Source organism: Pezoporus flaviventris, unplaced genomic scaffold (genome assembly GCF_033815535.1).
Source record: "Pezoporus flaviventris isolate CSIRO_AGI_PZ_B2104156 unplaced genomic scaffold, CSIRO_AGI_Pfla_v1 ptg000001l, whole genome shotgun sequence".
In the NCBI taxonomy this organism is placed as follows: domain Eukaryota; kingdom Metazoa; phylum Chordata; class Aves; order Psittaciformes; family Psittacidae; genus Pezoporus; species Pezoporus flaviventris.
Genome location: NW_026892549.1, coordinates 35081850 through 35109650, shown reverse-complemented (window position 1 = coordinate 35109650; position 27801 = coordinate 35081850). Strand labels below are relative to the sequence as shown.

Here is a 27801-nt window from a genome sequence, read left to right as displayed (position 1 = left end):
TTTCTAGAAATGTCTTTTCCTCTTTTTTGAATTAGATCACCCAAACGTGTAATCCGTTTAGCTTGTTTTGCTCATGCTTAGGCCTTATGTGATATTTGGAGCTGGGAAATGCAGAAATGCTTTGTTCTTCCCATGGTAATATGGGGCATGGGACTAACTGCTGTGTAATTTAAGTCTGTATAACCTTACCAGCTTGCTTTTTCTTCAGAGTTATTTGAATATCAGTTATTTTTGTCTTGCTTGTTTTGTGCCTGTGGCTTGCAACAGTTTAGTCTCCTGAGGTCAGCCTGCTAAAACCTGAATTAAATTGTTGGGTTCTAGGTAGGCCTATCAAGGTAAAGAGGTAAATGTCTGGAAGGTAGATTAGGTGGTCCTGTCTGGCTGGCATTGTGCTTCCCTGAGTAGGCTGATTAGATTGTCTTGACTGGGGTTGTTTCACAGCTGGTGCAAACTGTTTTATGAATGTTTCCAGCAGCGGTTCCCCATGGCGCTCACGGGTCTCAGACTGCTGAGCTTACATCCCTAATATCTTATTTGGGGTAGATAAGCAAACAAAGCAGACAGTATTTCATTTTAAACGTCCCAGTTTATATTGTGCTTTCATGTTAGTGCTGTTCACAGTTTGTTTCTATATTATGGGCCTGTCTAGGACTTTGTTGTTAATAATACCCATTTCCTTTTTTCAGCCTGTCTCCTTACAAATGCTGTTTATACTTAGTTCAGCAGGTGTTTCTGACCAGAAGGAAGAGATGTTTGTGGGGTAAGAGGTAGTTTGTCACAGGTACATTTTCTGTCTGCTTTCTAATCTTTTTTCCTTTTATTTCTTCTCTTAGGCGCAGGGACCTTTGCTCACAGCTCAGACAGTGGCAGCTGAAAGTCATAGATAATGTTAAGAGGGGTCAGCACAAGAAATCACTGGAGAAGCTCTTCCAGGGTTTCAAGCCAGCTGTGGAAGCCTGTTACTTCAACTGGGAGGAAGCTTATCCCATTCCTGGGATTACATATAGCAGCACTGACAAGAAAAACTCATTCTGTTGGGTAAAGGCCATCCAGCAGAGGAGCTGCCGGTTGCAGTATGCAGAAATTGCCTGTGAGGCTGGCCGAACCCATGGACAGGAGCCTGGGGGACCATGTCTTCAGCCTGCGGACAGGCTGCGTCCCTCTCCCCAGGAGCCAGCAGTTCGTCCAAAGGAACTCACTGGGAAGCGGAAAGCTGTCTCTGAAACACCACAGAGAGTTCTGAGGCGACTTTCAGCAGAAGGTGACAAAGCTGTGTATAAGACTGCAGTGGGCAAAGCAAAGTTGGCAGTGAGCAAAGGCTTGACCAGTAAACATAGTGGGAAACGCCGCATGAGCAGTGAAGACAGCTCTCTGGAGCCGGACTTGGCAGAGATGAGCCTGGATGACAGCAGCTTGGCTCTGGGGGCAGAAGCCAGCAACACATTTAGTTTTACAGAAAGTCCACTGAGCAGGAGCTACAGAGACACCTTTGAGGAGGATGCTGGCGTGTACTTCTCTGAGGGACCTGAGCCCAGTGTCAGGAGCAGTTCCATGGCCAAGAAATCACCCAAGGATCCTGTGGGGGAAATAGGTAGTGGTGATGATGACTTGCCTTCTGCAGATGAGAACAGTGGTGGTGTGAGTCTGAAGCCAGAAGAAATGGGAGAGAATGGTGCAGCAGGGGGAGGGGATGATGGAGAGGAGGAAGACGATTACCAGGTGTACTATCTGAATCCACAAGAGGTAGCCAAAGAAGATGATGACAAAGCTGAAGGGGGAAACGAAGAGGAGGATGTATTTGCTGGTATAAGGCCTCTGGAGCAGGAGAACCGGATGGAGGTGAGCTAGACCAATTTCAGAACACTGTTTTGCAGTTTTATGTATTGTATACATTACTGTCTCACCACCCTCCTCGCTGTCACCCTTAACCTATTATGTTGTTAAATCAAGTGCTTATAATAATGTCATTATAACTGCTATCATAAGGCATCTACAGCCTTAATGCAGTGGTATCACACATCTGTTTCCCACAAGCTTAACTCCCTATTTCTGTGCTAATTTCAAGCGTGTCCCAGTTTAAGCTAGTCCCATCTCACACTCAGGATTTAAAAATATAGGCAAAACCATGTGTGTCTTTTACTTAGTCTCACTCTTGCAAACAACAAAATTGACCTGAAATTAAAAGTAAGACCAAGACATGCCCTGTAGGAAAAAATTAAATCTAACCATGTAAGCAGAAATTCTCTGGAAAGTCAGAGGCAATCTAAATAGACTGTGTCACATTGCTGTAATAACTCCAAAATGTGTTTAGAGCTTGCACCTGTATGAACAAGCAGATGAAATGGAGATGCATGGAAATAGTTTCTGTCAGCCAGTCAGGGGTTTATGTTATTTTGCATTATTCTCTCATCTGTTACAGCACTTGGAGGGAGGATGGAACTTAATCTGGGAGGAAAGGCTTTTTAGGGAGGTGCTTAAAGGAATGGGGGTGAAGGTCCAGGTCAGGAGGACTTTAAGAAAACCTGCTGCTGAGATTAATTATGGATTGTGTTTGAAGTCTTTGTGACAGGTAGTTTGAGCAGGCTAGCTTCAGCCTGGGGGAGTGTTGTTTGAATACGACCATTTGTTCTTCCTTGCAGATCCTGTTTGCCTGTGCAGAGGCCCTGCATGCACATGGATACAGTAGTGAAGCATGCCGCTTAACTGTAGATCTTGCCAGGGATCTGCTGGCCAACCCTCCAGATCTCAAAGTGGAGCAGCCACCAACTAAGGTAGAGAGCAACCTTGTTTAATTCTGGGGGTAGAGAGTAAGTTAGAAAGAATATGTGGAATGGATTACAACAGCATTTCCAGGCTGTGATTTGGGCCCTTCGCTGATGCTTTCTCTGGGTTGAACTTCCCTGAATGTTGTCAGTGTGTCTGGTCACTCTGTGTGTGTGTGTGTGTGAATAAAATAAGAGGCTATTTGGCAGAATTTGGAATCTTCAGAAACTCAGATTTAATTAAAAGCTTCTTTGCTTTTCCTTACGTTTCAGAGAGAAGCTTGGTTTCTGTGTTAAAAGCTGCAGCTCCTTTAGGAATCTGTTTTAAACAAATTGAACAGAACACCTTGTTTGACATTAGCTTCAAAGGATGTTGTTTAAGAGATAACTGCTACTGTGTGCTACAAGTTTATACAGCAGCCATAAGAAGTCTTGATTTTTGTGCAGCTCTGTGCAGATGACCCTCTTTCTTGTGATTCTCTCCAAAACCTTAGTCTCCCATTTTGCAATGTGCAGCACTGGAAATGTTACAGGTTTTGCTGTTTAAGGATAAAGGATTGGACAGGAAAGAAATCAGCATAAGTTTCTGGAAAATCACTTGTAGTGGCACTAAGTAGTGTATGTTGTATGGAATGGTTCCCTTGGAAAGGACAGGCATGCAACATCTGCCTGCACAGCATCAGTCCAATAGTGGACATATGTCACATCAGCAGGCCAGCTCTTCCACTGTGTTGTGCTGGGTTGAGAAAGGGGAAGTAATGATATGTATTTGTGATTCCTTAGCAAATGGAATAAAATTTAAATGTTTTATGCTTTCTTCTGTTCACTAATTATTGCAAAGGGTAGGAACACAAGCATAGAATAATTTAGGATGTTTAGGAAAGTATCCTGTTACAAATTCCTCCTCACACAGGGCAAAAAAATCAAGGTGTCAACCAGCAAGCAGACGTGGATGGCAACCAACACCTTATCTAAAGCTGCTTTCTTGCTGACTGTGTTGAGTGAGCGACTAGAATACCACAACCTGGCCTTCCAAATAGGAATGTTTGCTCTGGAGCTGCAGAGACCACCTGCCTCTACAAAGGCTCTGGAGGTACGAAACATCTCAGAAAGGCAGTATACATAGGCAACATTGTTTTGCATGAATGCCCGTGTGGTTTCCATTTTAACTCACATTTGGTTATGCTTTCATGTTTCCTTAAAATTAACTGCAGTGGGACTAAATGGATTGTGTGGACATCCCATTAGCACATATTGGTCTGCCAGAAAAATTGTTAGGTAACACTTCTTCTGGTGTTACCTTCATTGATAGGTAGCTTACATCTCATGTGCCCGCAGGCCTTTGGTTTCACATGAAACTACAGGCTTGAAAATATTTAAATGAGTACAAACTCTCTTATGAATATATTATTTCAATCAGAAAAGTTTGCTTCTTATTGTAAATAAGTTTCCAGTTTGCTTGGCTAATCTGGGGAAAAGAAAGCTATTCATAAGTACAATTGTCTATATTTGCATTGGTGAAATGATTTGAAGCTTATTTCTTAACGTGAATTGGTGTAATTGTTGTTCTTGCTGATATCTTATTTGTTGCCAAGTGAACATATGCAATGTGCAGGCATATTATTTTGGACAATGCTTGATTAATATTAGGCTTCCTGTTTAGAAAAAAGAAGTGTCCAATTAAGAGCTTGTCTGTGTGATTTGCAGTTGCCTTGTTTTTCACTGCAGAGGTGCGTATTGTTGCTAGGTATCCACCAGCTACACTTGTTACAATAATTATCTGTACTTCTTACAGCCTGCTTAGATTGTGAGATTGGCAGTCACTTACTACCTAAAAGAAAACAATCACTTTCACATGTTAAGAACGGAGAGAATTCAGGAATGCCGCAGGCTAGTGAAATGTAGGATTTCACCTGCGTGGCATGGGTGCTGCCACCCTGTGTCCATTCTTCTGCTAGTCAGCCTCTGTTGTCTTGAATGGATTCATTGACATAGCATCCTTTCTTCCCGCAGTTAGGAGTAATCACCTTTTCAAGTCAAATATCCATTTGAATACTTCTCCTAGTATTCCTATTAAAGCAGATGTGTATTTTTTCTATATACAGCTCAAGATCAATAATTTGAGTAAAAAATTTGTGTATAATATGAAGCAAGACTTAGATTTGAAAATCTGTGTTCAGTGTGGAGGCAATGGTCAAGATGGCTAGGGTTCTAATAGTTGTTATAATTTAATGATACATAAAGTACAGCAATAATTTTTATTGTATAGGGAAAAAGTCTACTGCTCACAGGCCTGTGCTGATGCCAGCTTCTTCTGTTTACTTGTGGATACTACCAGGTGAAGCTGGCATATCAGGAGTCTGAGATTGTAGCCCTGTTGAAGAAGATTCCCTTGGGCACTAATGAGATGAACAGTATTCGAGGAAGAGCTGAAGAACTGCGAGAAGGGACATTATGTGATTACCGTCCTGTCCTGCCTCTGATGTTGGCTAGTTTTATATTTGATGTCCTGTGCACTCCAGGTACTGTCTGCATGGCTTGAGTCTGCCAACAGCATGTTCTGATAATGTCAGGTCTTGAAAGGGTTTTCAAAGCAAAACTGTCTTCTTTATATGAAAAACCTAATGTGAATACTCCATCCCTGGCAGTGTTCAAGACCAGGTTGGACGAAGCCTTGGGTGATATGATTTAGCGTAAGGTGTCCCTGCCCACGGCAGGGGAGTTGGAACTAGATGATCTTAAGGTCCTTTCCAACCCTAACTATTCTATGATTCTTCACCCAGTTGTTTGAACTTCCCCTCCATGTTGATTTAGAGGTACTTTGTGTCCCAGTGGAACTGTGTCTCCTTCTTCCATACATTTGAGAACAACTGAGCACTTACTACATTTCAGCACTCTCTGTATGCTCTGCATAGTTATGACTGATTTTTCTACTCTCATGCTGGTTATATTCAGAAGAAGCTAATATAAATTTAGTATTTAAAAAAAGAACACAAGAAACTGGGGTTCTGACTGAATCAAACCAGACAGGTATATTGTGATGACTGACTTGGCAATATACCTGCCTGGTTTGAAGCCTTCTGTGTTTAGAGAGAGAAGGAGAAAAAACAACTCCAACAGGACAGTGCTGTGGTCTCAAAACTGGTAAAAGGCTATGAATAGGACCAGAGGAAGCTTTGCAAATTCAGAAAGCTCTCAGAAATGTCTTTTGCCTCAACGTCCTCAGTTTGGAAAGCTGAGTACTAATTCTGTTGTTGTCTTTCAGTGATTTCTCCTACAGGCTCTAGACCCCCAAGCCGTAATTGGAATAATGAAATGCCTGGAGATGAAGAACTTGGTTTTGAGGCAGCTGTTGCTGCTCTTGGTAAGAATCTCTTACAAGAAAATTCTTGTTATCTGTATTTTGCATCCTGTCTCATTTTGGATGGTGAGAGGCAGGGTACATTCATAGGGTGAGAGTTAGTAGTTCATTCTAGTTTGGTGCAGAAATGAAAATGTTTGCATGGTTTGTCAGAACCAGACACAGAAGGATTCTACATGCCAGGGTTGAGGTGTCTTTGCAAAGCTGTGAAAAATGGAAATGAGATACAGTACAGGAACTGTATATTAAAATAGTAACATGAATTTTAGCTTTCTTATGGCTTTTTTTGTCACAGAAGATATATTGCCTGGACTTTAATGGGGATGAACACTTTCAGAGAGCAAAAGGCAATCATTTGTTCTTTGAAGAAGAGGTTAGACAATGATAATGAAAGAATAGCAGAAGTACTCTTAAGCATAATCGTATCATCTTAGCATAATACTGGATTCTTGCCTCATTATATCAGCTTCAGCAACAAAGCAGTGATTATATATATTATGTTGACAGTACTGTTTGCCTGCTTAAAAGCAACATGCAAAAAGGAATAAAATTAGTTAAACAAGGCCTGTCCTCTGTTGTCTCATCCCTGAAAGGAGAAAGATGAGTTCTTTATGGTGTGGGAATGCTGGCTTGTAGCTTCTGCAGAAACTGGAGAAGCTTTTTTCAAGATGGAGTTGTGGGCTTGCCTGGTCTCTTTTCCTGTGGTGTTTAAGTTCTGGTTGTTCTGACAGTTGTAGCGAGCTTAGTATTCTGGGGACAGATAGCAGCTGCTTTTTATTCATTACCTATTTCTGAAGTTAACAGAAAAATGGCGAGGAATCTTTTTTGCTTGTGACAGAGAGGTGAATAAAACAGTCTGAGGTATACATAGTGCTCATGATGTTGTGTAGTCCCATGAGCTCACTTGTCTCTTCATCCGCTCTCTTCTGGCCTGCAGGCATGAAAACAACTGTCAGTGAAGCAGAACATCCTCTATTGTGTGAAGGCACCCGAAGGGAGAAAGGGGATCTGGCTCTAGCTCTGATGATTACTTACAAGGATGATCAGTCTAAGCTGAAGAAGGTGAGTTTTCCTCTGAAAGGAGAGATGTGGAACAAAACATGTTTGAATTTTGATGGATTTAATAGTTTTGCCAGTGAGCATAAGTTGCTGTGTAGTGTACTGATGATTTACAAGCTATGTTGTGATATTTATGTTCCTCCACTGATGCAGAATCTGATTGCAGTGTGCATTAACCTGGAAGAGGCACCTTTTCCATAGGTTTCTTAAGGTCCAGTTGGGAGGTGCATTCTCACTGCTTTTAATGCTTTTGGTTACCTGCTAAAAAAAGTCGTTTGTCCCACAGTTTTTCTGTGCACTCTGTGTGCTGTCTGGGGATCACTTCTGTTTTGCTGTAGGAATGTTGGCTTGCAGAGTAGTGTATCTAGCAAAGCCTTAGTATCTTAACCTCTCTTCTCTTTGATATACTATTTCAGTCCATCTATGCCTTAATTCCTCATGCAAGAGAGATAGTAAAACTCTGCCCCTCCACCCCAGAGGAGGAGAAAAATACCAAAAATGCTGAAGCTTCAGAAAGGGTTTTATTAATCTTTTATATTCAGAAACCCTTCTATCCAGCAAGAATATTATTAGTCTCTTTCTGTCTCCTAAAGGAGAAGCACTTCTGCTATACTCTTCTCCAGGGAATACCAGGGGCACTGATATCAGTCATCTGCAGATGCATGCTCTGTCACACTCATGGTTTTCATTTCATGTGGAGAATGAATAGTAGAAATGGACAAACCCATAAAATGCGGTCATGCGTTGTTCCCCAATTATGTAATAAATAGGGACAAGAAAGTAGGCTGGTAGACGGCAGTTTCTTAGTGGCTTTACCAGTTTCTCAGTATGGTAGGGCACTATTTTTTGAATGTTGAGCACATAATTTTGGTAACTTAAACACATCTAATGATTGACAGAACTAAATATAGAGTCTTCCATTCTGTCCTTGATATACTGGAGTTATTTATTGTGAGGTTTGGGTGCTTTTCAAATAAAGCCAGTAGCTGAAGTGAAAATGGGAATATTACTGAGTACGAATGAATCGTTGCTTCCTCGGTAATGCAGACCACATGGCTTTGAGCTGTGCTCATCTTCAGTCCAGGAAGACAATGCCTACTTTCTAGAGAATAAGCATTTTCTTTTTTTTTCCTCCAACAAGATATTGTTCACCAGAAGCTGATTTGGTACTTGCCCTCTGTGGCTTAGTGTAATGCCTGTTCTCTTATCCTTCCGCTAAGCTCTTTTTAATTATTCCTTTCCTTTATTCCTTGCTGTTAGATTTTAGACAAACTCCTGGACCGAGAGAGTCAGACTCATAAACCACAGACTCTGAGTTCCTTCTACTCATCCAGCAAGCCTGCAGTAGCAAATCAAAAATCTCCTTCCAAACATGCTGCCCAGTCCACTGCGGCTATCCAGCAGCTTCCAGGGGCTTCTGTCACTCAGCAAGCTGCTGTAAGCACTGCAGTCCAGAGCAGTCCTGAGAACTTTGTGGAGAAGAGTGCACAGGGTAAGAGGTGCTTTGTAAAGGCTATGTTGAAACCCTTCTGTCATCTATGCAAAACTGGAAATGTACATTTCTGTCTGTTTCGGTTAGTAGAATGATTATATTACCATGTGGCTGCTTGGTGGTTACTAGGATGTCATTGCCCCATTATCTGTTTGGCTGAATCCATTTCTGTGCACATTCTTGTTTCATAGAGGTTCAGGCTGATTTTCAGGTTTTCCTATCTTGAGCCAGTTGTATAATCAGTTAGCATAAAACTACCATGACTCCATCTTTTAGGCTTGCATCACAGAGGTGCAGGATTTCAAGAAGTTACACACTGAGTCAGAAAACAGTCATGCAAGATAAATACCTAAGATTGCTGAAGGGCATTGGGGAGAAACTGGAAACTCGGTTGTTTAATCTGAAGAAGAGAAGGCTCAGGGGGTACCAGGGAGGATCTCTACTACCTGAAAGGAGGATGGAGAGAGGAGGTGGCTGATCTCTTTCCCTATCCAAGTGATAGGACAAGAAGTACCGGCCTCAGGCTGCATCAGGGGAGATTTAGACTGGATATTAGGAAAAATTTCTTCACTGAAAGGGTGGTAAGACATTGGAACAGGGTGCCCAGGGAAACAGTGGAATCAGTCTCCCTGGAAGTGTTCAAAAACTGTGTAGACAAGGCCCTTGTGACATGGTTTAGTGGTGGACTTGGCATTCCTGGGATAGATTGGATTTGATCTTAAAGGTGTTTTCCAACCTAGCTGATTTTCTGATTCTGTGATTCAGTGAAACATGATTTTCTTCAAGCTGTGTTTCCACTTTGGTGGCAAGCACCACATACAGCAGCATTTTGTGGAAAGCAAGTGCTCTCTTAACTCTTTCCAAAGAGATCAATACTAGCTGAGGATGACTGCAATAAAGTTAGGGTTGCTGAAGCATCTTTATTCTAAAATTTTTCCATAGTTGCAGCAAATTTTTCCAAATCTTGAGGAGTTCAAATTAGATGTTCTTGGCCTGGTATTGAATGATATGCTTAATAGTGAAAGAAAACTGGGATAGTCTTGCTCATCAATAGCACTCATTTTATAAAAATCCTGCATCTTTTTATGTCTTTTAAATGGCCACATCTGGTTTTAGATACACAGAAATAAATCATAATGTTTACCTTGTCACTGTCCTCTTCATGCAGACAACTCTCAGAAGTCCCCCTGTGAGCCAGCTGCAGAGGCCACTGTCCTAAAACAAGAGGGAAAGGTCCCCAGTCGTCTGGCCCTTGGAAACCGAGGTGGATACAATGGGAGATGCTGGGGTTCACCTGTCAGGCAGAAGAAGAAACACACAGGTAGGAACAGATGAGCTCATACAGCATCTAGTGCTGTGCTAGGCAGCCTGCTGGGGTTTCAGCAATTCCCTTGCTCTTTCATTCCACTTGTCAGTCTTTCCTGTACTACAGCCATAGCTGATTGTCTCTGAGATGCTTGGCATGGAGAAATAGGTTTTGCTTCAGATTTCCTGCCCACTTCTGTATGACAAGTTACTATATCTTTCTCACACCAGATATGTTCTAGGTGATGGATTAGTTATCCGGATCTGAATGATTGCTGGACTCTGGGAGTAAAGCACTGTGCTTCTGGGTCTAGAAACAAATTCAGAGGAGCTGCTGCCTCTTTATACTTTTCTTGGGAAAGGTGTAAGTTGGAGGCTGAGGATGTGAAGAAGCTTTGTGTAAATTGTGCAGCATATATCAGAAGGCTTTTGTTCGTAGTTGTACAGTCTGTGGAACTTGATTTTGTACGTGTTATTTGCTTCTTGTTGTTATACTCTGCCACAAAACTTGGCAGATGGGGTGAGGGGCCAGGATGGTGTGAAAGGGGAAATAAAGACATGTTGTTCTTGGACTCTTCTGCTTTTTAATCTGAGAACTGTAAAATGTCACTGATGGCTGTGGCCAAACTGACTAATTTAATCTCTCTTAATTTGCAAAGTTGAATGCCTGGCAGCAGTAAGGCTGACTGACATGACTGATCTTAGTTGAGGTTGTAGGTGATACAGATAGGAGTTTACCTACCCACATTACATTTACCAACCCTGGTGACACTGCTATGTTGCTTCTGATGTAGGCATGGCTAGTATAGACAGCAGTGCTCCTGAAACCACCTCTGACAGTTCTCCAACACTCAGTCGGCGTCCGCTACGTGGAGGATGGGCAACAACATCCTGGGGCAGAGGACAGGACAGTGACAGCATCAGCAGTTCTTCAAGTGATTCACTGGGATCTTCCTCTTCCAGTGGCAGTAGGAGAGCCAGTGGGGGAGCCCGTGCAAAGACTGTGGAAGTTGGCAGGTAATGGATGATACCAGTGCAACCTCTGAGCCTGATGTCAGGGAGCATGTGTGTATCAGAAGATACTTCCTTGGGAGAGTTTCCTTTTTTTCCTCTGGACCCTAAAGATGGGAACTCTGCACTCCAGCTAGTGAATCTGGCATACTTGCTGCTGTCTGAAAGGTCCCTCTTTTTCTTCTAGGTACAAAGGGAGGCGGCTGGAGAGCCATGCTCCTCATGTTCCAAACCAGCCCTCAGAGGCAGCTGCTCACTTCTACTTTGAGTTGGCCAAGACAGTCCTTATCAAAGCAGGTGGAAACAGCAGTACCTCTATCTTTACCCACCCTTCCTCCAGTGGTGGGCACCAGGGACCACACCGCAACCTTCACCTCTGCGCCTTCGAGATTGGGCTGTATGCACTAGGCCTGCACAACTTTGTGTCTCCTAATTGGCTGTCTCGAACATACTCCTCCCATGTCTCTTGGATCACAGGTTACAGAAAAACTATTATTGGGAACCTTACTTTTGGGCATGAAGGGAGGGGGAGGGAGGCAAGCTTATTCCCCAAAATGGTGATGCTGATGTGCTGTGGTAACCACGTAAGCTGCTGGCACAGATAGCAGTAGAAGCTGAGGACCAGTGATTTACACAGAGGCGCTTCTTTAGCCTAGAATGTTCTTGTGAACTGTTTCTTGTTTGAAGCACAACATGCTTCATTCTTCAGAGCCATAGACCACTTCTCTCACAGAGACTGGTCTTACATTCTTCTTCAGGGGTCTGCTGAAGACACAGTCATTTGTCAAGTCTGAACTTGCTGTTTGTCCGTGTTCATCATTTCACTGTCCTCCTATTCACACCCAGACCTACTACTTGCTCTCTATGCACATGGCTTCTAGAGCATGATAAACACCCCTGAAAATGCATGTTTTCCTGACGTGATGGAAATAGAGCATCAGTCCAGGCTGTAGCAAGTTCCTCTCACTACCTCAGATGTATCTTTAACTAAACTCTGATAATGGTACCATCACTCTGTGCTCGCTTATTGAGGGCTCTTGCCTGTCATGTGGTTTTGGGAGGAAGAGCCACCTAAGGGAAGCAGCTAGATTCTGTTGCTACTCCTGAAGGAAGCAAGGAGTGCACCTTCTGTTGAGGGAAAGCTGACTGGAACTGCACTGGGCATACAGTGGTGTGAGAATCTTCTCCCTTCCTTTTAGGGCAAGCCATGGAGATTGGTAGCGCAGCCTTGAACATCTTGGTGGAGTGTTGGGATGGACATCTGACTCCCCCAGAGGTGGCATCATTGGCAGACAGAGCTTCTCGGGCCAGAGACTCCAACATGGTGCGGGCAGCTGCTGAACTAGCACTCAGCTGCTTGCCCCATGCCCATGCCCTGAACCCAAATGAGATCCAGAGGGCTCTGGTGCAGTGTAAGGAACAGGTGAGTGTCACATGGAGGCTAGCTAGTACAAGCTGATTTCTAACATCAAGGATGTTACTTGTGGGATTGGCTCTTCTGCCACTGGACAGCTTTTATCCCAGTTTTGTGCATTTCTTTTGTTGCATGAATAACTCTGGTTATTCTGCTGCATAACTGTGGTCTGCCTTCTCACCATGGCATCAGTCATTTTAGAGTGCCTTATACTTCTCTCCTGTTGTAGTTTTGCCTTCCTGTGTTTCTGGTGTTGCATTCTTCACTTCTGTTTTTTTTTCACTGCCCCCAGGATAATACAATGCTGGAAAAGGCCTGTATGGCAGTAGAAGAGGCAGCCAAAGGAGGCGGTGTGTACCCAGAAGTCCTCTTTGAAGTAGCTCACCAGTGGTACTGGCTTTATGAACAGACTGTTGGTGGGACCCCAGCCCAGAGAGAAGGTGCCACTGGCTGCAGTGCTAGTGGTGCACGGGCTGCCTCTGAAGCAGCACGTGGGTTGACAGACAACCGGGTGACCTCTGAGGCAACCACTGTAACAGTGGCAACTTCGGTAACAGCAACAGCATCAGTCATGCCTGTGATCTCTGTGGGGTCAACCATGTATCAGCAGCATACAATGGCAGGGCCAGCAATGGCACATACACACACGCAGGGTCTTCATCCTTACACCACCCTTCAGACCCACATCCCCTGTAACCCACAGTATATTGGACACACTATCCAGCATATGCCACGCCCAGCTGTCTTCCCAGTCCCTGGCTCGGCGTACCCACAGGTGAGTGTTGCCTGTGGCTTGATCATTTACAGTGACTTTGTGTAGCTGCTTCCAGAGGGATTATATCAGACTGGGGAGAGCATGGAGCTCAGACCTGCCATGGCTTGAGATCTAGCTTCTGCTCTCAACTACTTTCTGATCTGCGGTGCTACTTTGGTTCCCCAGTTCAGTTTTTGCGTAATGAGGAGCCTTCAGTGGGTGCAGTGAAAGTCTCAAGAGAGCATAACATGTAATACATAAATAGTTCTAAATTTTTATTGCTATATAGTTTGTCAGAAGGCACTGGACAGAAAGCTTGTCTTCTTGAGGACCTGCAGACTAAATAGAGACTATAGAGGGAAAACCAAGTAAGGGTTATTTTAGTTTCTGCCTATTTCTGAAAGCTCTTGGGGTGGTTTTCTTAAAACTGATTAGATTTAAAAGAAGGAGGAGCAAGCATATGTAATGGTCATGTGGTGTGGGTAGTTACTGTGCTGCTTCTTTCTGTGCTTTCACCTCCCTGTCAGATTGGACTTCCGATGCTCTGGGGTTTGTGTGGGGACATTGTGTTTTGGACTACTTCTAAGCAGTCAGACGAATTAGACACGACTGCTATATTGTTTTCTATTGTAGGGTGTCCATCCAGCCTTCATAGGAGCACAATATCCTTACTCAGTAACACCACCATCGCTGGCAGCTACAGCAGTGTCATTCCCTGGAGTGCCCGTCCCATCCATGACGCAGATTGCGGTGCATCCTTATCACAGCGAGACAGGAATGTCATTGTCTTCCAATGTAGCAAGTAAGTGTTACAGCTCTGGGCTGTGTGTAGCATAGGTTTATTTACTGCGTTTCCTAGCTGTACTCCAGGCAAGTCCTGCTCTGCACTGATTACAAGTTCTGCCAGGGTTCTTGCACTGAAATGTTCTGGTCAAATCCACTCTATCCTAAAGATACAGATGCTCAGGGGTACTGGGATTCATGAGAGGGCCTGATTCAACTAGTGGAGCTTTAATTCTGTTTAGCTAAATTTTCAGTATGGGATTATTTTGGCTTCTCAGATTAAAGTTTGGTTGGAGCTATTCTGCCTGTTCTGACTTTAACTAGAGATTTATCCCCCCTCTCTTTTTAGCAAGGTGAGCATAGGTGATCTTGAGTAGGTGGTTCCTTAAGATCTGAAGAATAGAGTGCAAGAAGCAGGCACACTACTGGCTGCAATAGTACTAATTTTAACTAGTTATTAAATTTAACCAATTAATTTAACTAATTATTAAATTTAACTAATTTTAAGTACTGATAGTACTAAGTCTTTCCTGCCTGAAGGGGTTGAAGGTGGCCAGTGTCTGAAATGTAGAGAGGACAGCTGTTTTGGCAGGATCATTTCAATGGCAGTTTGGTTACTCACATGTTGTGTTGGGACTAGAGTGGTGGTGGAGACCCATCAAGTAGTGTGCAGCTCTGGAAGAGCAGATGTTAACTGAACTGTGGACATGCTTTTATTGCCATGGGGTTTTGCACCAATGGGTCATGGTTGACCAAAGCTCTGTTATCCCCTCACTCAAGAGGCTGTAGTGTTTGCCTCTGTATGTTTGCTTATCACTGCTTTGCAACTCACCAGGTGCTGGAAAACTGGTATGTGGGAAAATACTTCAGAGCCTTCATATCCAGATTATCAGGAGAATCTTTTCAGTTATTTTTATCTTGCATTTTGGTGCCAAAAGCCACCACAAAAGCAAATAGAATAGTCCTGAAGACCTCAGGATCTGAAGAGTGTCTTTTGCAAGCAGCTGTAGTCCTGGGCTGATGCTGTGACTCTGAATCATGAGAAACCATTTCGGTACTCCTCCAAAGAGTTATGAATTCTTCCAGCACTGCTAACTCATCTTAGAGTGCTTAAAATAATAACAGGAAAAAACAACCCCACCCTTTCCAGTTGCCATTGTTTATGGATTGCATAAACTTCTGTTTCCAGTTCTTAAAATACTGCTTCACTGTTCCTGGAGTACCTAATCACGTGGTGACGCTTGAGCTCTGGCTACAATTCAGCTCATTCTTACGGGTTATTCTTACCAGGCTTCAAATGCAGCACAGATTTCACCCTGCTTTGTGGGTGTTTGGCACTGTGTGTCTGCTTGGTTGAGGAGGTCACACAGATTTTTCATGGGAGCACACTGTTCTTGAGTGTTCAACTGTTCACTGGTAAACATTTAAAAAAAAGCTGGAGATGGCAGAGGAAAAGAAACCGGAACTTGGAGCACTTTGGTGGTGCTGGTGTAGCAGCACCACAGAGAAGCATAAAATAAGGGTAACAATGTGCACACACACCTAGTGGCATCTCTGCTCTGGAACTGGCAAGCAAACCTTGCTCTTTTTCTCTCTGTAGCTTTCTTGAGAGGGAGAGTCAGTTATACTCTGTTCCTTGTCAGTAATACAGCTTATTGTCTCAGTGTTAATTGGTGTCTCTCCAAGTTGAGGTGGTGCATAATGGATATTCCTGTGATTTCCCTTGATTTTGCCCATGCTAGTTAAGTATCTGAAGGTGACAGCTTCTCAAATTTCCTTGCTTGTTTTTACCTTTGATATGTGCTATGAGCGCATGCAATAGCTGTTCTCTCCAAGGATGGATTGGAGGCTAGTCTCCAGTAACACTCTTCCCTCATGGTAAGCTGTCTTAGAACAGAAGTGGAGCAATCTCACAATGTTGGACTTGATCTTCGAGTGACTTAACACTGTTCCTGCTCCATGATTTTCCACAGCAATTTCTTATCAGCTGTAGAGATGCACATGCTTATTTCCTTGGAGAAGAAATCAGAACCAGACATTTCATTTAATAATGGCAAAGACCTTCGAGTCAACCCGTGTATTTACGTGTAGAACATGGACGATGTGTATGTTCATGGTATACTGCTAAAGAGATAGACAAGCATGTAACCGACTGTCTCCAGACCCAGCTTGCAAGGAAAATAGAGATATTTGTAGCCTGTTGTATTCCAGTTGTAAGTCTGTGGTTTGTAGTTGCTATATTGTTCTGTTTAGGGAATACTACATTGACAGGGGGTGGTCAGGTGAGAGAGATGATGGCCCAAGTGAACCTTCCTTTAGGCTGGTGCTGGGTCCTAATGCTGCTGTTTTGCTCTCTTCAGTAGGAAATGTCCATGCAGGATCAACGTTCCCAGCGATTCAGGGGGCTTCCATGACAACCATGTCCTCACAGCCCAACTCCCTTGTTACAGGGAGTTTTCCTGCCGAGGATGAGCAGCACAGTCAGCCTGTGAGCCCCCAAGGTCTGCACTACCTCCACTCTGCATACCGAGTTGGTAAGGACGGCCAAGTGGGTTTCTATGGCCCCTTCTCAAGGGCTTCAGGGCAGTTGCAAGCAATTTGCTGCTGCACCTATTGGGGGTGATGGCACCTTAGGTACATGGGGAAAGCAAATCCATTATAGTATGTGGAGGCTAAAAATGGAGGCAGAGTAATAGAAGATCAAACAGCTGCTGTTGAGGGCTGTCAGGATAGAAGAGAAAGTGAAGTGGGTTAGAGCTGGGAAGAGTCTTGCCTTTCAGCAGGTGTACATAAAGGAGCATGGATAGGGCTCTAAGGATATGACTGTGAAAAGTGAGCCGCTGCTGCTGCTCATGGATGGTGAAGGCACACCTCTAGTTTAATAATACCATAATATTCAGAGGCACTGAGGGATGTGCCCTCTACCTCTCCAGCTAGGTAGTTGAAGACGGGAATGGAGGAAACTTCAGTTTCTTGGAGAGTTAGCCAGAAAGGGGTGCAGATGTCATAGAAGACATTGCAGTGGTAAGTGGCAAGCCGTGAAAGGTGTTTAATAGCCTCAATAACAGAGAAGTGGGGGTGGGAAAGACGGTCTGGAAGATCAAGGCATGGCACCTGTTGGTATTTTAGAAGTGTTTAAATGGGAGGATTTGCCTGAAGAACTTTAATAGCATGAGTGACATCTTTTTAGTTTGGCAATACTGCAGCTCAGAGTTGACCTGTTGTCTTTGCAAAGGGGTAGGTTGGTTTGGGTAGCTTCTCTGTTGCGAAATTTAGAGCAAATCCTCCTCCAAAGACGCCTCCTGTAGTGCAGCCTTCGGGGCTATCTCACTGACCTTGCTGTAGCTGTTTAATGAAGTATCTCTTTGCAGCTCTTGTGAGCTGTGATGGCTGTGCAGATTTCCCAGCCTGGAGCAGCAGATCCAGATGTTCTTGCAGATACTTCCTGCAGTGACAGGCTCCAAGATGGGCCTTTTGTGTCTCTCTGGACTCTTTGCCGCTAGGGAATTTTCTGCTGATGAAAGGCAGGCCAATCAGGTTGCGTTGCAGTGAGTGAAATGCTAGACTGAGTCTCACTGGGCAGAAGTGCTGCTTGACTGTGGCTGCCCCTTTCTCACAGGGATGCTGGCTCTGGAGATGCTTGGCCGAAGAGCTCACAACGACCACCCCAACAACTTCTCCCGCAGCCCACCCTACACAGAGGATGTAAAATGGCTCCTTGGGTTAGCTGCAAAGTTAGGTAAGGCTCAGAGCAGTACTTCATCAGAAATCCACTTGCTGGGATTTGGACTATGGTGGGAAAAAGCTCTTCAAAGAGTGAAACTTCAAAGAGTGGGTGAGCCTGATATCCAGTCCCATTTCTGAGAGTGTTTCAGAAGATTTCTGCTGCTCTTTCATCCCGGCAGTTGTCCCATTTCTGGGTTCTGTAGGCATGCTGTTGAATTTTGAGGCACTAGATGAAGTGCATGGGGTTGGACAGGGCTCAGAGCTTGTATCTCTTCCATTCTATAACAGTAATTCTTTCTTGTAGGTGTTCCTCTTTCTTATGTATATTTACAGCTTCTGTGAAGGCCTTTTATAGCAATAGGTGCTCAAACCACCAGTTAATTGGGGTTTTGTTTTTTGTTTTTACTTCCACTTTGCTCTTGGATCTTTTTTGTTGGTTCGTGTTTTCAATTCTTTCATAAGCGGTAAGAACTTCAAAGAAACCACCCTTTTACAAACAACCTGTCTAGTGGCATGGCTTCTGCTGTTGCTGCTGGGGGACTAGCACTGCAGGCGGTGATAGGGAAGCTTGACTATCTCCAGCTTCCCTGAGGCCTCAGTGCTGGGGTATCTAGGTGCTTCCTAGATGGGCAGTCAAGAAGCAGTGGGAGGAGGTGCAGTGTATCCTTGCCTCTGTAGTTATCTTTGCCATGTCAGTTTTCTTTCATATCCACTTGAAATAGACAGGTGGACATGGGAAATACCAGTCACTGAGGTGGTACCTGGTATCTACTCAGACCTGATGGATATATCAGGATGATCTCTTGTCCCCATGCGTTTGCTAGACTGTCTCCCTCAAGCCTGCTGGAGGACACATTACACTGAGAAGAAGGTGCTCCACATCCAGGCTCTTGCTGGGAAATAGTTGGTATCTCTTACCTTAACACTGTTGTTCTGACTTCTCCTTCCTGTGCAGGTGTAAACTACGTGCATCAGTTTTGCGTTGGTGCAGCCAAGGGGGTGCTGAGCCCTTTTGTGCTCCAGGAGATCATCATGGAAGCTCTACAGAGGCTCAACCCTGCCCATGTGCACAACCACCTGCGCACCCCAGCCTTCCACCAGCTGGTGCAGAGGTGCCAGCAAGCATATATGCAGGTAATGTATGGCCTGCCTTCTTGCCTATCAAAGCTTCCCTGCATGCATGTACTGTCTGTGTGTGTGCATGTGCAGAGGAGAAGGGACCTTGTGTACTGGTATCTGAACTGGTCCATTGCCTGATGCATCTGTCTCCCTCAGGAGGGATAAGAAAAGGCATCACTTGCCAGTATGGAGAGTGCATGCAAACAACCTCATTGTACTGCTTCTTTCAAGGCCTTTTGCCTCTGTGCTCTCTGTGAAGGATGGGGTGGTTCTGTGTTCCCTGTCATCTTTCTTCCTCGCTCCAAATGCTACCCATACCTTTTAACTCCTATGCTTTTTCTTTGCTGTGCTTTCAAGCCCCCTGTCCACCTCTCTTCATAGCCTGCCTTTTTTTTTTGCCTTTCCTTGTTTGTAACCTGTCTTCCCCTGCTTGTGAAGCCTGGGCATGGCTGGCTGGTGTACCAGTGCTGGCACTAATGGTGGAGGTGGCTTGGTCAGCTGCCAGTACAGATTGAGATACCCTGGGATTTATTGAAATCAGGACAAGTGTTTAGGCCAGGTTGGACAGAGCCGTGGGTGGCATGGTTTAGTGGGAGGTGTCCCTCCCCATGGCAGGGGAGCTGGGACTAGATGATCTTAAGGTCCTTTCCAACCCTAACTGTTCTATGATTCTACGTTGAAAACAGTGTCGCATGTTCCCTAAAACAGTGTAGACAGGACACTCCTCCTGTACATGCTTCTCTTGAATAAATGATCAGAAGGGTGGTTCTGCAGACACGTTGCCCAGGTTGGATTAGGTGATACTTTGGAGAGATGAGAGCTTCTTCACTTGAGCCCAAAAGCTGGTCGTGCAGTTTTGGGGCCTTAGTTGAGAAACTGATAGAAGCACAGTGTAAAGCCTAGTGATATTTTGTAGCAAGTTAGTGTAAGCCCAGCAGTGAATGTGCTGGGTTTCCACGTATATAACCTGCAGAATGAAAGGTTTGAGGGTTAGATGCTGATGGGTGGTGGGGTAGAGCATTAGTTGGCCCTTTTGTGCTGTGCAATGGCCTAATTTAGTGCTCATGAAGGAGGGAACACCTGCTGATGCTGTGGAGTGCATTTTGATGCTCTGAGGGAACCTCTACTTTGTCTGTGTTTAGATTGTAAGATATGTCTTTTAAGCTAGCTGTCCTCTGTTAAAGCCTCTGAGTCTTGGGACCTCTCGTGGGGTAACATGATCATGCGATACTGAGTCTTTCTCTGTCACAGAATGAGGGTGACGAGCAAACACCTAAAGGCTCTTTCCTTGTTCCCATCCAGTACATCCATCATCGTCTGATCCATCTCACTCCAGCTGACTATGATGACTTTGTGAATGCCATCCGCAGCGCCAGAAGCGCCTTCTGCCTGACTCCCATGGGCATGATGCAGTTCAATGATATTCTCCAGAACTTAAAGCGCAGCAAGCAGACAAAAGAGCTGTGGCAAAGGGTCTCTCTGGAAATGACCACCTTTTCGCCGTGACAGCAGGCGGAGCTCCACGGACACGCAACCCTTTGTCCCGCATAGTTGTAGTTCCATTTACACCATCCTTCCTTCTGGTGTCTTTTTTATTTTAGATTTAACTTGTTGGAAACCACTGATCTGATGTATTTATACCATGACATTCCTCTCCAGCACTGTTGTGTGTTGGCGCTCCGCTTGCTCGCTCTTCCTCCTCCTCCTCAGTGGGCTGCAGGCTTCAGAAGCATCAGGAAACAAGAAGGAAGTTGAGCTGGCTGCCCCGTGGTGTAGTCACTGCTTTTTTCCCAGAGCCCCTGAAGGCTGTCCTGCGAGCAGTTTGCAGTGTGAACACGCACATGTTAGGGGGGTGGGGGATTCTGTCTTAAATATTTATTTCGGCATTTATAAATATGTAAACTTTTTTTCTGTATGGGCTTCTCTTACTCCACATACCACCTCCTTTCGGGAGAGGCTGGGACTGCTCTGCACAGCCAGCCATGCTCCCTTCATTCCTTTCAGCGCCTCCTGCTGAGAGAAGCTGAAGACTGGAGTAGCAGGGCCAGGGCCACCTCTGCGGCTTTCTGCAGCAGCTGCTGAGGGCAGAGGCTGGAGCTTGGGCAGTCAGAGTCGTGACTGTGCCGAGCTGCCTGGAGACTGCCAGAAGTGCTTGGGCTCTTTCTCAGGAGCGTCCCTCATTGGGCACTGCTGGCTCATAGGATGTTTTGTTCGGAGTTGTACAATCACGTTTCTTTTTGCTGGGGTATTACTCTCCTGTAATCAGTTTCTTATCCCTTGTCTTCTTGTTTCCTGATTAAACACTTGTTTTCTTAGACTGATTCTCTCTTCCCTCTGCTATGATGTCGACAGTCTGATGTTGCTGGCCAGCTTGTCTCAGTGGGAGCTTCTGTGACCTCTGGTAGATAGCTGTCCGGCTTTGGGGGACAGCAGCCCAGCACGAAACAGGTGGCCAGAGCTTTTACACAAGCTTGCCTGGTACTGCTCTGAGAACGAAATGCCTCTGCAGAGGCTGAGGCATGTGCGGACTGGGTCAAGTGATGGGTGTCAGGGCAGTTGGTGGAAGCCCGAGGTGTTCTGCCTACACTTCTGCCAGCCAACAGGTTACTTTGCTGGTCTTCACACCAGTGGTATTGTGTGGTGATGCAGAGCTCTGTTTTTTCAAAGTATCATGCAGAACAGTAGCTGTTCACCTTGATGTAATTGTTAAAGGCGGCTAGTGGTCTGCTCCCATGCATTTTGGGAGATGTTTGGTGGACTGTGCAAGATATCCAGTAGAGACAGCACTGTGGAAAATTAGTTTTAGAAAGCTTTTATTTTTATACCAAGGAAGTCAAAAAGGCTCCTGCCATTTGTAAGCATACAAGCACATAAATTTCAGGGCTTTTAAAACTGGAAGTCAGGTGACTGATGGATGTTAAGAATCCAATTTCTCAGGAGTAATGTATTTTGCTTCTTTCTTGGGTTTGGCTAATGAGAGTGGGGAGCTTTTAGTTTCTATAAGTTAGAAATATGTGCCTGTTTGATATTTTCATTGATACTCTTAAAAATGAGCTAACTCATAGGCACAGGGCAAAACAGACGAACAGGCTGCTTTGGTTTGACTTTGTGTACTGCACAGGCCAGAGCGTGACTGAGGTTCCTCTGCTTTTGATTGTGGAACAGTAGCTATTTAAAGATCTCCTTACAGCCGCTTGTGTTCTTCCATAAGGTATCTAGTTGCATGGCAATGATAAATCATAGATTCATAGAATGATAATGTTTGTAAAAATGTGTTTTGTGGCTTTTAAACTAAACAATGTTGATTATGAGCTGCCTGTTACTGGGCAAAACTCCTGGATTTGACTGGAGACCACATCCTTGATGTCTGGAAGGTTTGGGTTCCTGGAGCACTCTCTGTACTTTCTGGTTCTTACATGTTCAGGACTGGGAAGGGAGTTTGGAGAAAAATTAGTTTTCTAATGAAGTTTTATCTTTTCCTTTCTACTGCTTATAGGAGAAAATTTGGGGAAGAGAAGGCAGCATCTTCTAGAATGAAAGAAGCAGAAGAGAAATGGGCAAAGAGATGAATGTATTAAGTATCAGGAGCCGAAGTGACTGTTGCTGCATTGAGGATTTGGATTGCATAGGGAAATGAGATGGCAGAGCTTTATCTGTGGTGTCTATTGGAAGATTACACTTAGACCCTGAGCAGACAAGTTTTCAGACCACTGTAGTTAAATACAGGAGCATGAGAGCACTGTCACCCGTATCTTTGTATAGGAAAAATACAGTGGAGCTGCTTACCATGAGGTTAGAAGGGGCTTTATCTGGAAGTGTACTTTCTGTCATTCTGTGTAGACGCCATGAAGACAGTAAGAGAAAAGAAATCACAATGCCTGTTTTCTTTCACTGTACTCAGTACTTTCTCTGTTTGGTTATTTTGCCCATTCTAGTCCTCATACATGTTTGTACTGCTTTCATGTGATAGACCTTGTCAGAGTTGTCTTCCAGCAGCTGCAGAGTCCAGACAGAGGAATAGCCAGGGAATCTCACTGCAAGCTGACACTGACTGAACAAGCAGCTCAGTGGTATGAGACACAGGTCAGTAGTTTCAGACATTTCCAGTCTTTTCTCTGAAAGGAAGAGTTTGCTCAGGGTGAGCAAACAGAGATGGGAACTGTGTGGAGTTGCTGCTTCCAGAACACACTTCCAGTGTCAGATCTCTGTATCTGTTAATCTGTTGTTCCTGAGCTGTATCCCATGGAAATGTATCTGAGCAAGGAAAGGGAGAAAGGAGAAAGTGAGAAAGGAGATGATGATGGATTTTCTTGGCATGTGGCTGGGAGGTTCTTTGGGTATTTTTCACTTATAAGGGATAAGATGAGCCCTGGTGCCTCCAGAAGCACTAATTTACTATTAAGGCATAAAAATTATTACCCAGTTAGTCTTGTTAGTTTGTTCTCTATTCCAGGAGCTTGGGAAGTACTTATGCTCATTGGTTCTGAAAGGACATTTCAGCAGGAGGCTATAAAAAAGCAGAGGTCGTAGCCAACTCAAATTTCCTTTGGCTTTCAGTTAACACGTGTCTTTTTCACTTAGAGTAAATGTTCTCTAGGTCCTTGCCGTTACCAGCAACACATGAAGTGGTTGCAGTGAAGGCCACCTGCTGCAGCAGTTGGATGCTTTAGAGCTCTTCCAGTGTAGAAATGATTTTACATAGCTGAGAAGCTGTTTTCTGTGGTGGCTGTCAGCTCTCCCCAGGCTGGGCAGCAAATGCTGAGTTCAGTCAGTACTAAGAGCTACAGGTGTTTGTCTGGATAGGGCCTGGCACCTACCTGCACACATGATATTCTGTGATGGGAGGCCTTGCAATGGGTTATTGTCATGTTTGGTGAAGTCTAATTCACTGTTCCTTGAAGGCATGTTGAATGAGGTCTTTAGACTATGCTTCTACTGTGTCCTCTGCTCACAATGACATGCTTCACTTGCCAGACTTGTTTGCTCTTGTAGCCACATGAAATATACCTTTTAGCTGTTAGTCTCTGGAAATAACAGCTCATTTCAGTGAGGAGTTGGAGTCGGATTTGTACAGGTGCAGGTGAAACCAGCTGAGAATTGGCTGACGTCTTCACTGCAAGATACCTGTAGACCATTTTTCACTGTCCTTTTAAAGATCAAACTACTTAATAGTCCTAATTAGGACAGCGTGTGAAGGGCAGCCTTGAGCTCTGACTTAACCCACTGCTCTTGAAGTTTTGCGCATGTGTCAGCTAAACAACCTGGCAAGGGGCATAGATGTGCATTTTGATGCTCGGTCCAAGAATCAGTAGATGCAGGTGAAAGCAGATGGTGTTTCAGTGTTAGGATACTTAGAAGCAACTCCCTAACGACAGAGATTCCCTCTGCATATATAGTGGGGGCCATACATCACGAAATGTAAGGGAGAGGGTGTGAAAGTTTAAGGTGAGTGGTACTGTAAGTGAAAGGGCCTTTTTCCCACCCTCCCCTGAGGGTGATAGTGGGTGGCCCTTGTCTTTACCCCTTGCCTGTGTGCAGTCTCATCCTGTATCTGGCATAGCAGCATTTCTCAAACGTAAACTGTTGATCCCTGCATAGTTTCTGAGTCTTTAGGGGTAAAATCTTGGCATTAGTGTAGTTGGAAGACATGCCAAGATTGCACTTTGGATATTTGGCTTGTCAGAAGGAATAGTGTGATTTTTGCTCTTATAGAATTGATAAAATAAAGGTTTTGGTCATGGCAAGCCTCATTCCTTGGAAAACATCTTGTGCTGCTGCTGATAACCTTTTTCTGTGTAGATCAGGTATGCCAACCTCTGAGAGGGCCAGCTCCCCTTTTCCCTCTCCAGACATGTTCACCTGCAGCCACCTCTGTTGCAGGTGAAAGTTTTCCTTTGTAAGCACTTTCCATGTGAGCAGAACAGTATTTGCCTTTGAACTTCAGTGTCTTTACAGCCCATGAACAAGCTGAGTTCTCAGCTGATGAAACAAGATGCCTAGCAACAGGTATGTCTGGAGTTAGCTGCGGAGTGTGTTTCTGTCTAGTTTTGTTTGCTGTCATTAATATTTATTTAGGATATGTATTTTCCTGCTCTAAAAGCCCATTCAGAAATAGCCTCCTGGGGAGTTTTTGAGCCTAAACTGGTTTTAAATTCGTTGTGTGGGTTTGTTTGTTATCAAGCCTAGCACTGTTGTATTTTGGAATAGAAGATGGGCTTTTACTTTCCCAGCTTGTTTAGCACTAGCTTAGGTATTGCTACACAGTGCTGTTGTGCACTGTGCCTTGCAAACCCCAGCCCACGGAAATGGAGTAAGCTTATGAAGCTTATCACCACCTCCTGGTATAAGTCAGCTGTAACATGATGTAAGTTTGAAATCATTGTCTGTCATTGTTGGGAAAGTTGTGTTTTTCTTACCCAGACATTAAGAGGGTGACAGGGTATTAAAATGAATTTCCCAGGATGCACCTAGGGAGTGTGTCAAAACAGGGAAGTACTCAGAGTCTGCTACTGAGGTTGGCAGGTTGGGCCATGAGGATGGCTCAGCATTTGTTGATGATTGTGACTGTTGTATGACTTTGCTTTTAAGCTCTCCTGATGGAGTGACCAGCTCTCAGCTACAGTTTATTCAGACTGGTTTGTGTTTTCTCTTTCTGTGCCTGAATAATATAATTCAAATGTGGCTTCTGAACTTATTTCTGTTTCCTGCTTATGTTTTAAAGGTACTCACACTTGGGACAGGGCAGTGGAGGCACCTGTCCAAGAGTGGCATTAACCTGCAAAAGCTGGAAGTGCAGCTTGGGGCTGTTCTGTAACAGGGTTTCCATTTGAGCCTATGCCTAGTTAATGCTCTTTCTCAGGGTAATGTCCAACTGCTTCATGTGCTGTCAAAAGGTCCCTTTGCTCTAGAGTGCTTCTTGTTGGTAGACAGTGACTGTGATCTGTGAATGACTTTCTTTTCCTTTATGGTGGCACCTGCATAGTTAATTAACAGGGACTGTGTCTCCACTGTCTCCTTCCATGTTGTGGTTTACTTTACCTTGCCTTTTTTAAGTCAAGTCAGCCAGGAGAGTGTCTCTCAGGAATTTTGGGGCTTAAAGGGCAGCTGTTGAGCCTTAGTGTCAACACAGTGGTGGTGTAATTCCGGAAATGCACCTTTTCCAGTGACTTGAGGGGTTTTGAGACCAGTCTGATTTATGATCCTCTGTTACCTACTGTATATGAAATGACCATAAGCTAGGTTTCAGACTCTTGGGGCACCATTATGGACATGGTGGTGTACAGGCATTTTGGAGAGACTGTAGAGTCAGTAAGACTATATTCTGAAAAAGGGGAGAAATTGAGTCTTGGAAGAAAACCACTCATTCTTTAAAGCCAAAACAAGATAAATACATTTCTACATAGTTCTCAAGAGTAGTGGCAATGAGTGTTGGGAATAAGTTTCTGGTAGCAAAACAAGCTTGCAAATTGTTTCTCAGAGGCAAGCATTAGTTCCTAATCTTAACAATGCTCAGTGTTTATGCTCTTTTTTTTTTTTTTCACCCCCACAAGCTTTTAAGAATAAGGGGAAAGAAAAAAACTGTAGGTAAAGCCCTGATAACTGGAGAGGGAGGTACCAGTGCTCAATCCATGTCCTACTGTGTGATGGGAGATGATACTCCTGGCTTGAGGCAGCCTGCTGAAAACACTTGTGTTAGTTGCTGCTGTCTTTGGTGCCTTCCTTGCAGCTGCACCATGTCAGCTGGGAGACACTCAGGATTGGGGGGGGGGGGGGGGAATATAAACATATTTGGCATGTTCGGACCTGCTTGTCATAGGTTTTCTTGCCATGTTACTACTGATACAGCAGAATCACCAGCAAGAAATCAAAGGAGTCTCTTACCAACTGTGAGGGCTGAAAAACAACAGGATGAGTTTGAGCAAGCTGCTCACTAGAGTCACAGTGCTCAACTCTTGTGTGTCATTGACTTCCAGGAGCTGCAGGCTTCTGCCAGGAATATGTCCTTTTGCAGTGCTGTCATCAATGGAAAACTGCAGTTTTAAGCGATGAGATTTTTACATAGTCAATACAGGCTGCCACCTACAGAGCAATGCTTCCAGTTTCCTTAAAACATCTTTTCCCTGTAACTGAGACTTGTACCAGTACTTCCTGTACCTAGTAGAAAATGGTAACAGCCTACTTCTAAATATCTTCCTGACTGAATTTCAAAGGCTGTGTGTGTAGAAGTTCCAGCCCTACATGCTGAGCATTCTTTTCTGAGGTATATGTCTGCTGATGGCTTTCTTTTAAAAAGAAAGAGAGTTGCTTGGTCTTGCCGGTTCTTACCTTCCGTTTACCTTTCCAGTTCTGAAGGGTGACCTTTCTGACGCCTGGTCAAATCACTCCTTTTTTAATGGGTTGGTTTCCCGTGCATCAGACTGAAGAGTATTTTTAATACATTACAAAAAAAAGTTCAGGTAAGGTTTTGTGCTTATTGTTTTTCTTGTATTAGATGTCAGCTGCTTACCATGAAGTTCTGTTGCCTCACATTTAGGTAAAAAAGGTAAGGTTTATTTCCACTGTCTGACCGTGAAGGTCTGTAATGTCTCAGTACCAAACGGGACAGTATCTAGTAACAAGCTTATCTCACTGGAAAAGACAGGTTTTGTTGGCTTTTTTGATATCACTGAGATTCTGATATTATAAAAGCTTCTCGTAGGAGGGGGTGTGTGTTTCCACAGCTTTGAAGAGATGTCTGGAAAGAGGGTAGCTTCTGCAGCAGTGTGCTGTCAGAGGGAGTTACCAGATTTGAAAATGACTCTTCATCTGCTGAATCAGGTAAGGACGTCCTGCTTTTGCATTCTGACCACGGCAGGTGATTTGTTTGCCATTAACTTAAGCAGTAGGAACTAGCATAGCATTGAAATGAAGCTATATAGCTGGAAAGAATTAATAATGAGAATAAACAGCTGCCCTTTGCTGCCTTAAGTGAATGCCTATCACCAGTCAACTAACCCTGACATTTACTGAGCCCCT

The 27801-nt window shown here is 44.2% G+C and overlaps 1 protein-coding gene across 2 annotated transcripts in view; it reads left to right on the top strand.

Moving 5' to 3' along the window:
• The window catches only part of ZSWIM8 (zinc finger SWIM-type containing 8), a 64472-nt gene extending 43365 nt beyond the window's left edge, over positions 1-21107 (top strand). Inside the window, exons 10-26 of one of the 2 annotated variants that reach the window (XM_061451469.1) lie at positions 834-1839; positions 2640-2771; positions 3676-3855; positions 5101-5284; positions 6028-6126; positions 7061-7185; positions 8443-8674; positions 9843-9995; positions 10774-10996; positions 11178-11467; positions 12190-12413; positions 12697-13179; positions 13792-13960; positions 16302-16475; positions 17561-17680; positions 18623-18801; positions 20089-21107. In XM_061451469.1, the coding sequence (XP_061307453.1) occupies positions 834-1839; positions 2640-2771; positions 3676-3855; positions 5101-5284; positions 6028-6126; positions 7061-7185; positions 8443-8674; positions 9843-9995; positions 10774-10996; positions 11178-11467; positions 12190-12413; positions 12697-13179; positions 13792-13960; positions 16302-16475; positions 17561-17680; positions 18623-18801; positions 20089-20292 (4177 nt within the window). In that variant the 3' untranslated portion in view covers positions 20293-21107. The remainder of the gene's footprint in view (positions 1-833; positions 1840-2639; positions 2772-3675; positions 3856-5100; positions 5285-6027; positions 6127-7060; positions 7186-8442; positions 8675-9842; positions 9996-10773; positions 10997-11177; positions 11468-12189; positions 12414-12696; positions 13180-13791; positions 13961-16301; positions 16476-17560; positions 17681-18622; positions 18802-20088) is intronic. The other variant, XM_061451479.1, reaches the window with a different exon arrangement.
• Positions 21108-27801: the final 6694 nt, after the last annotated feature.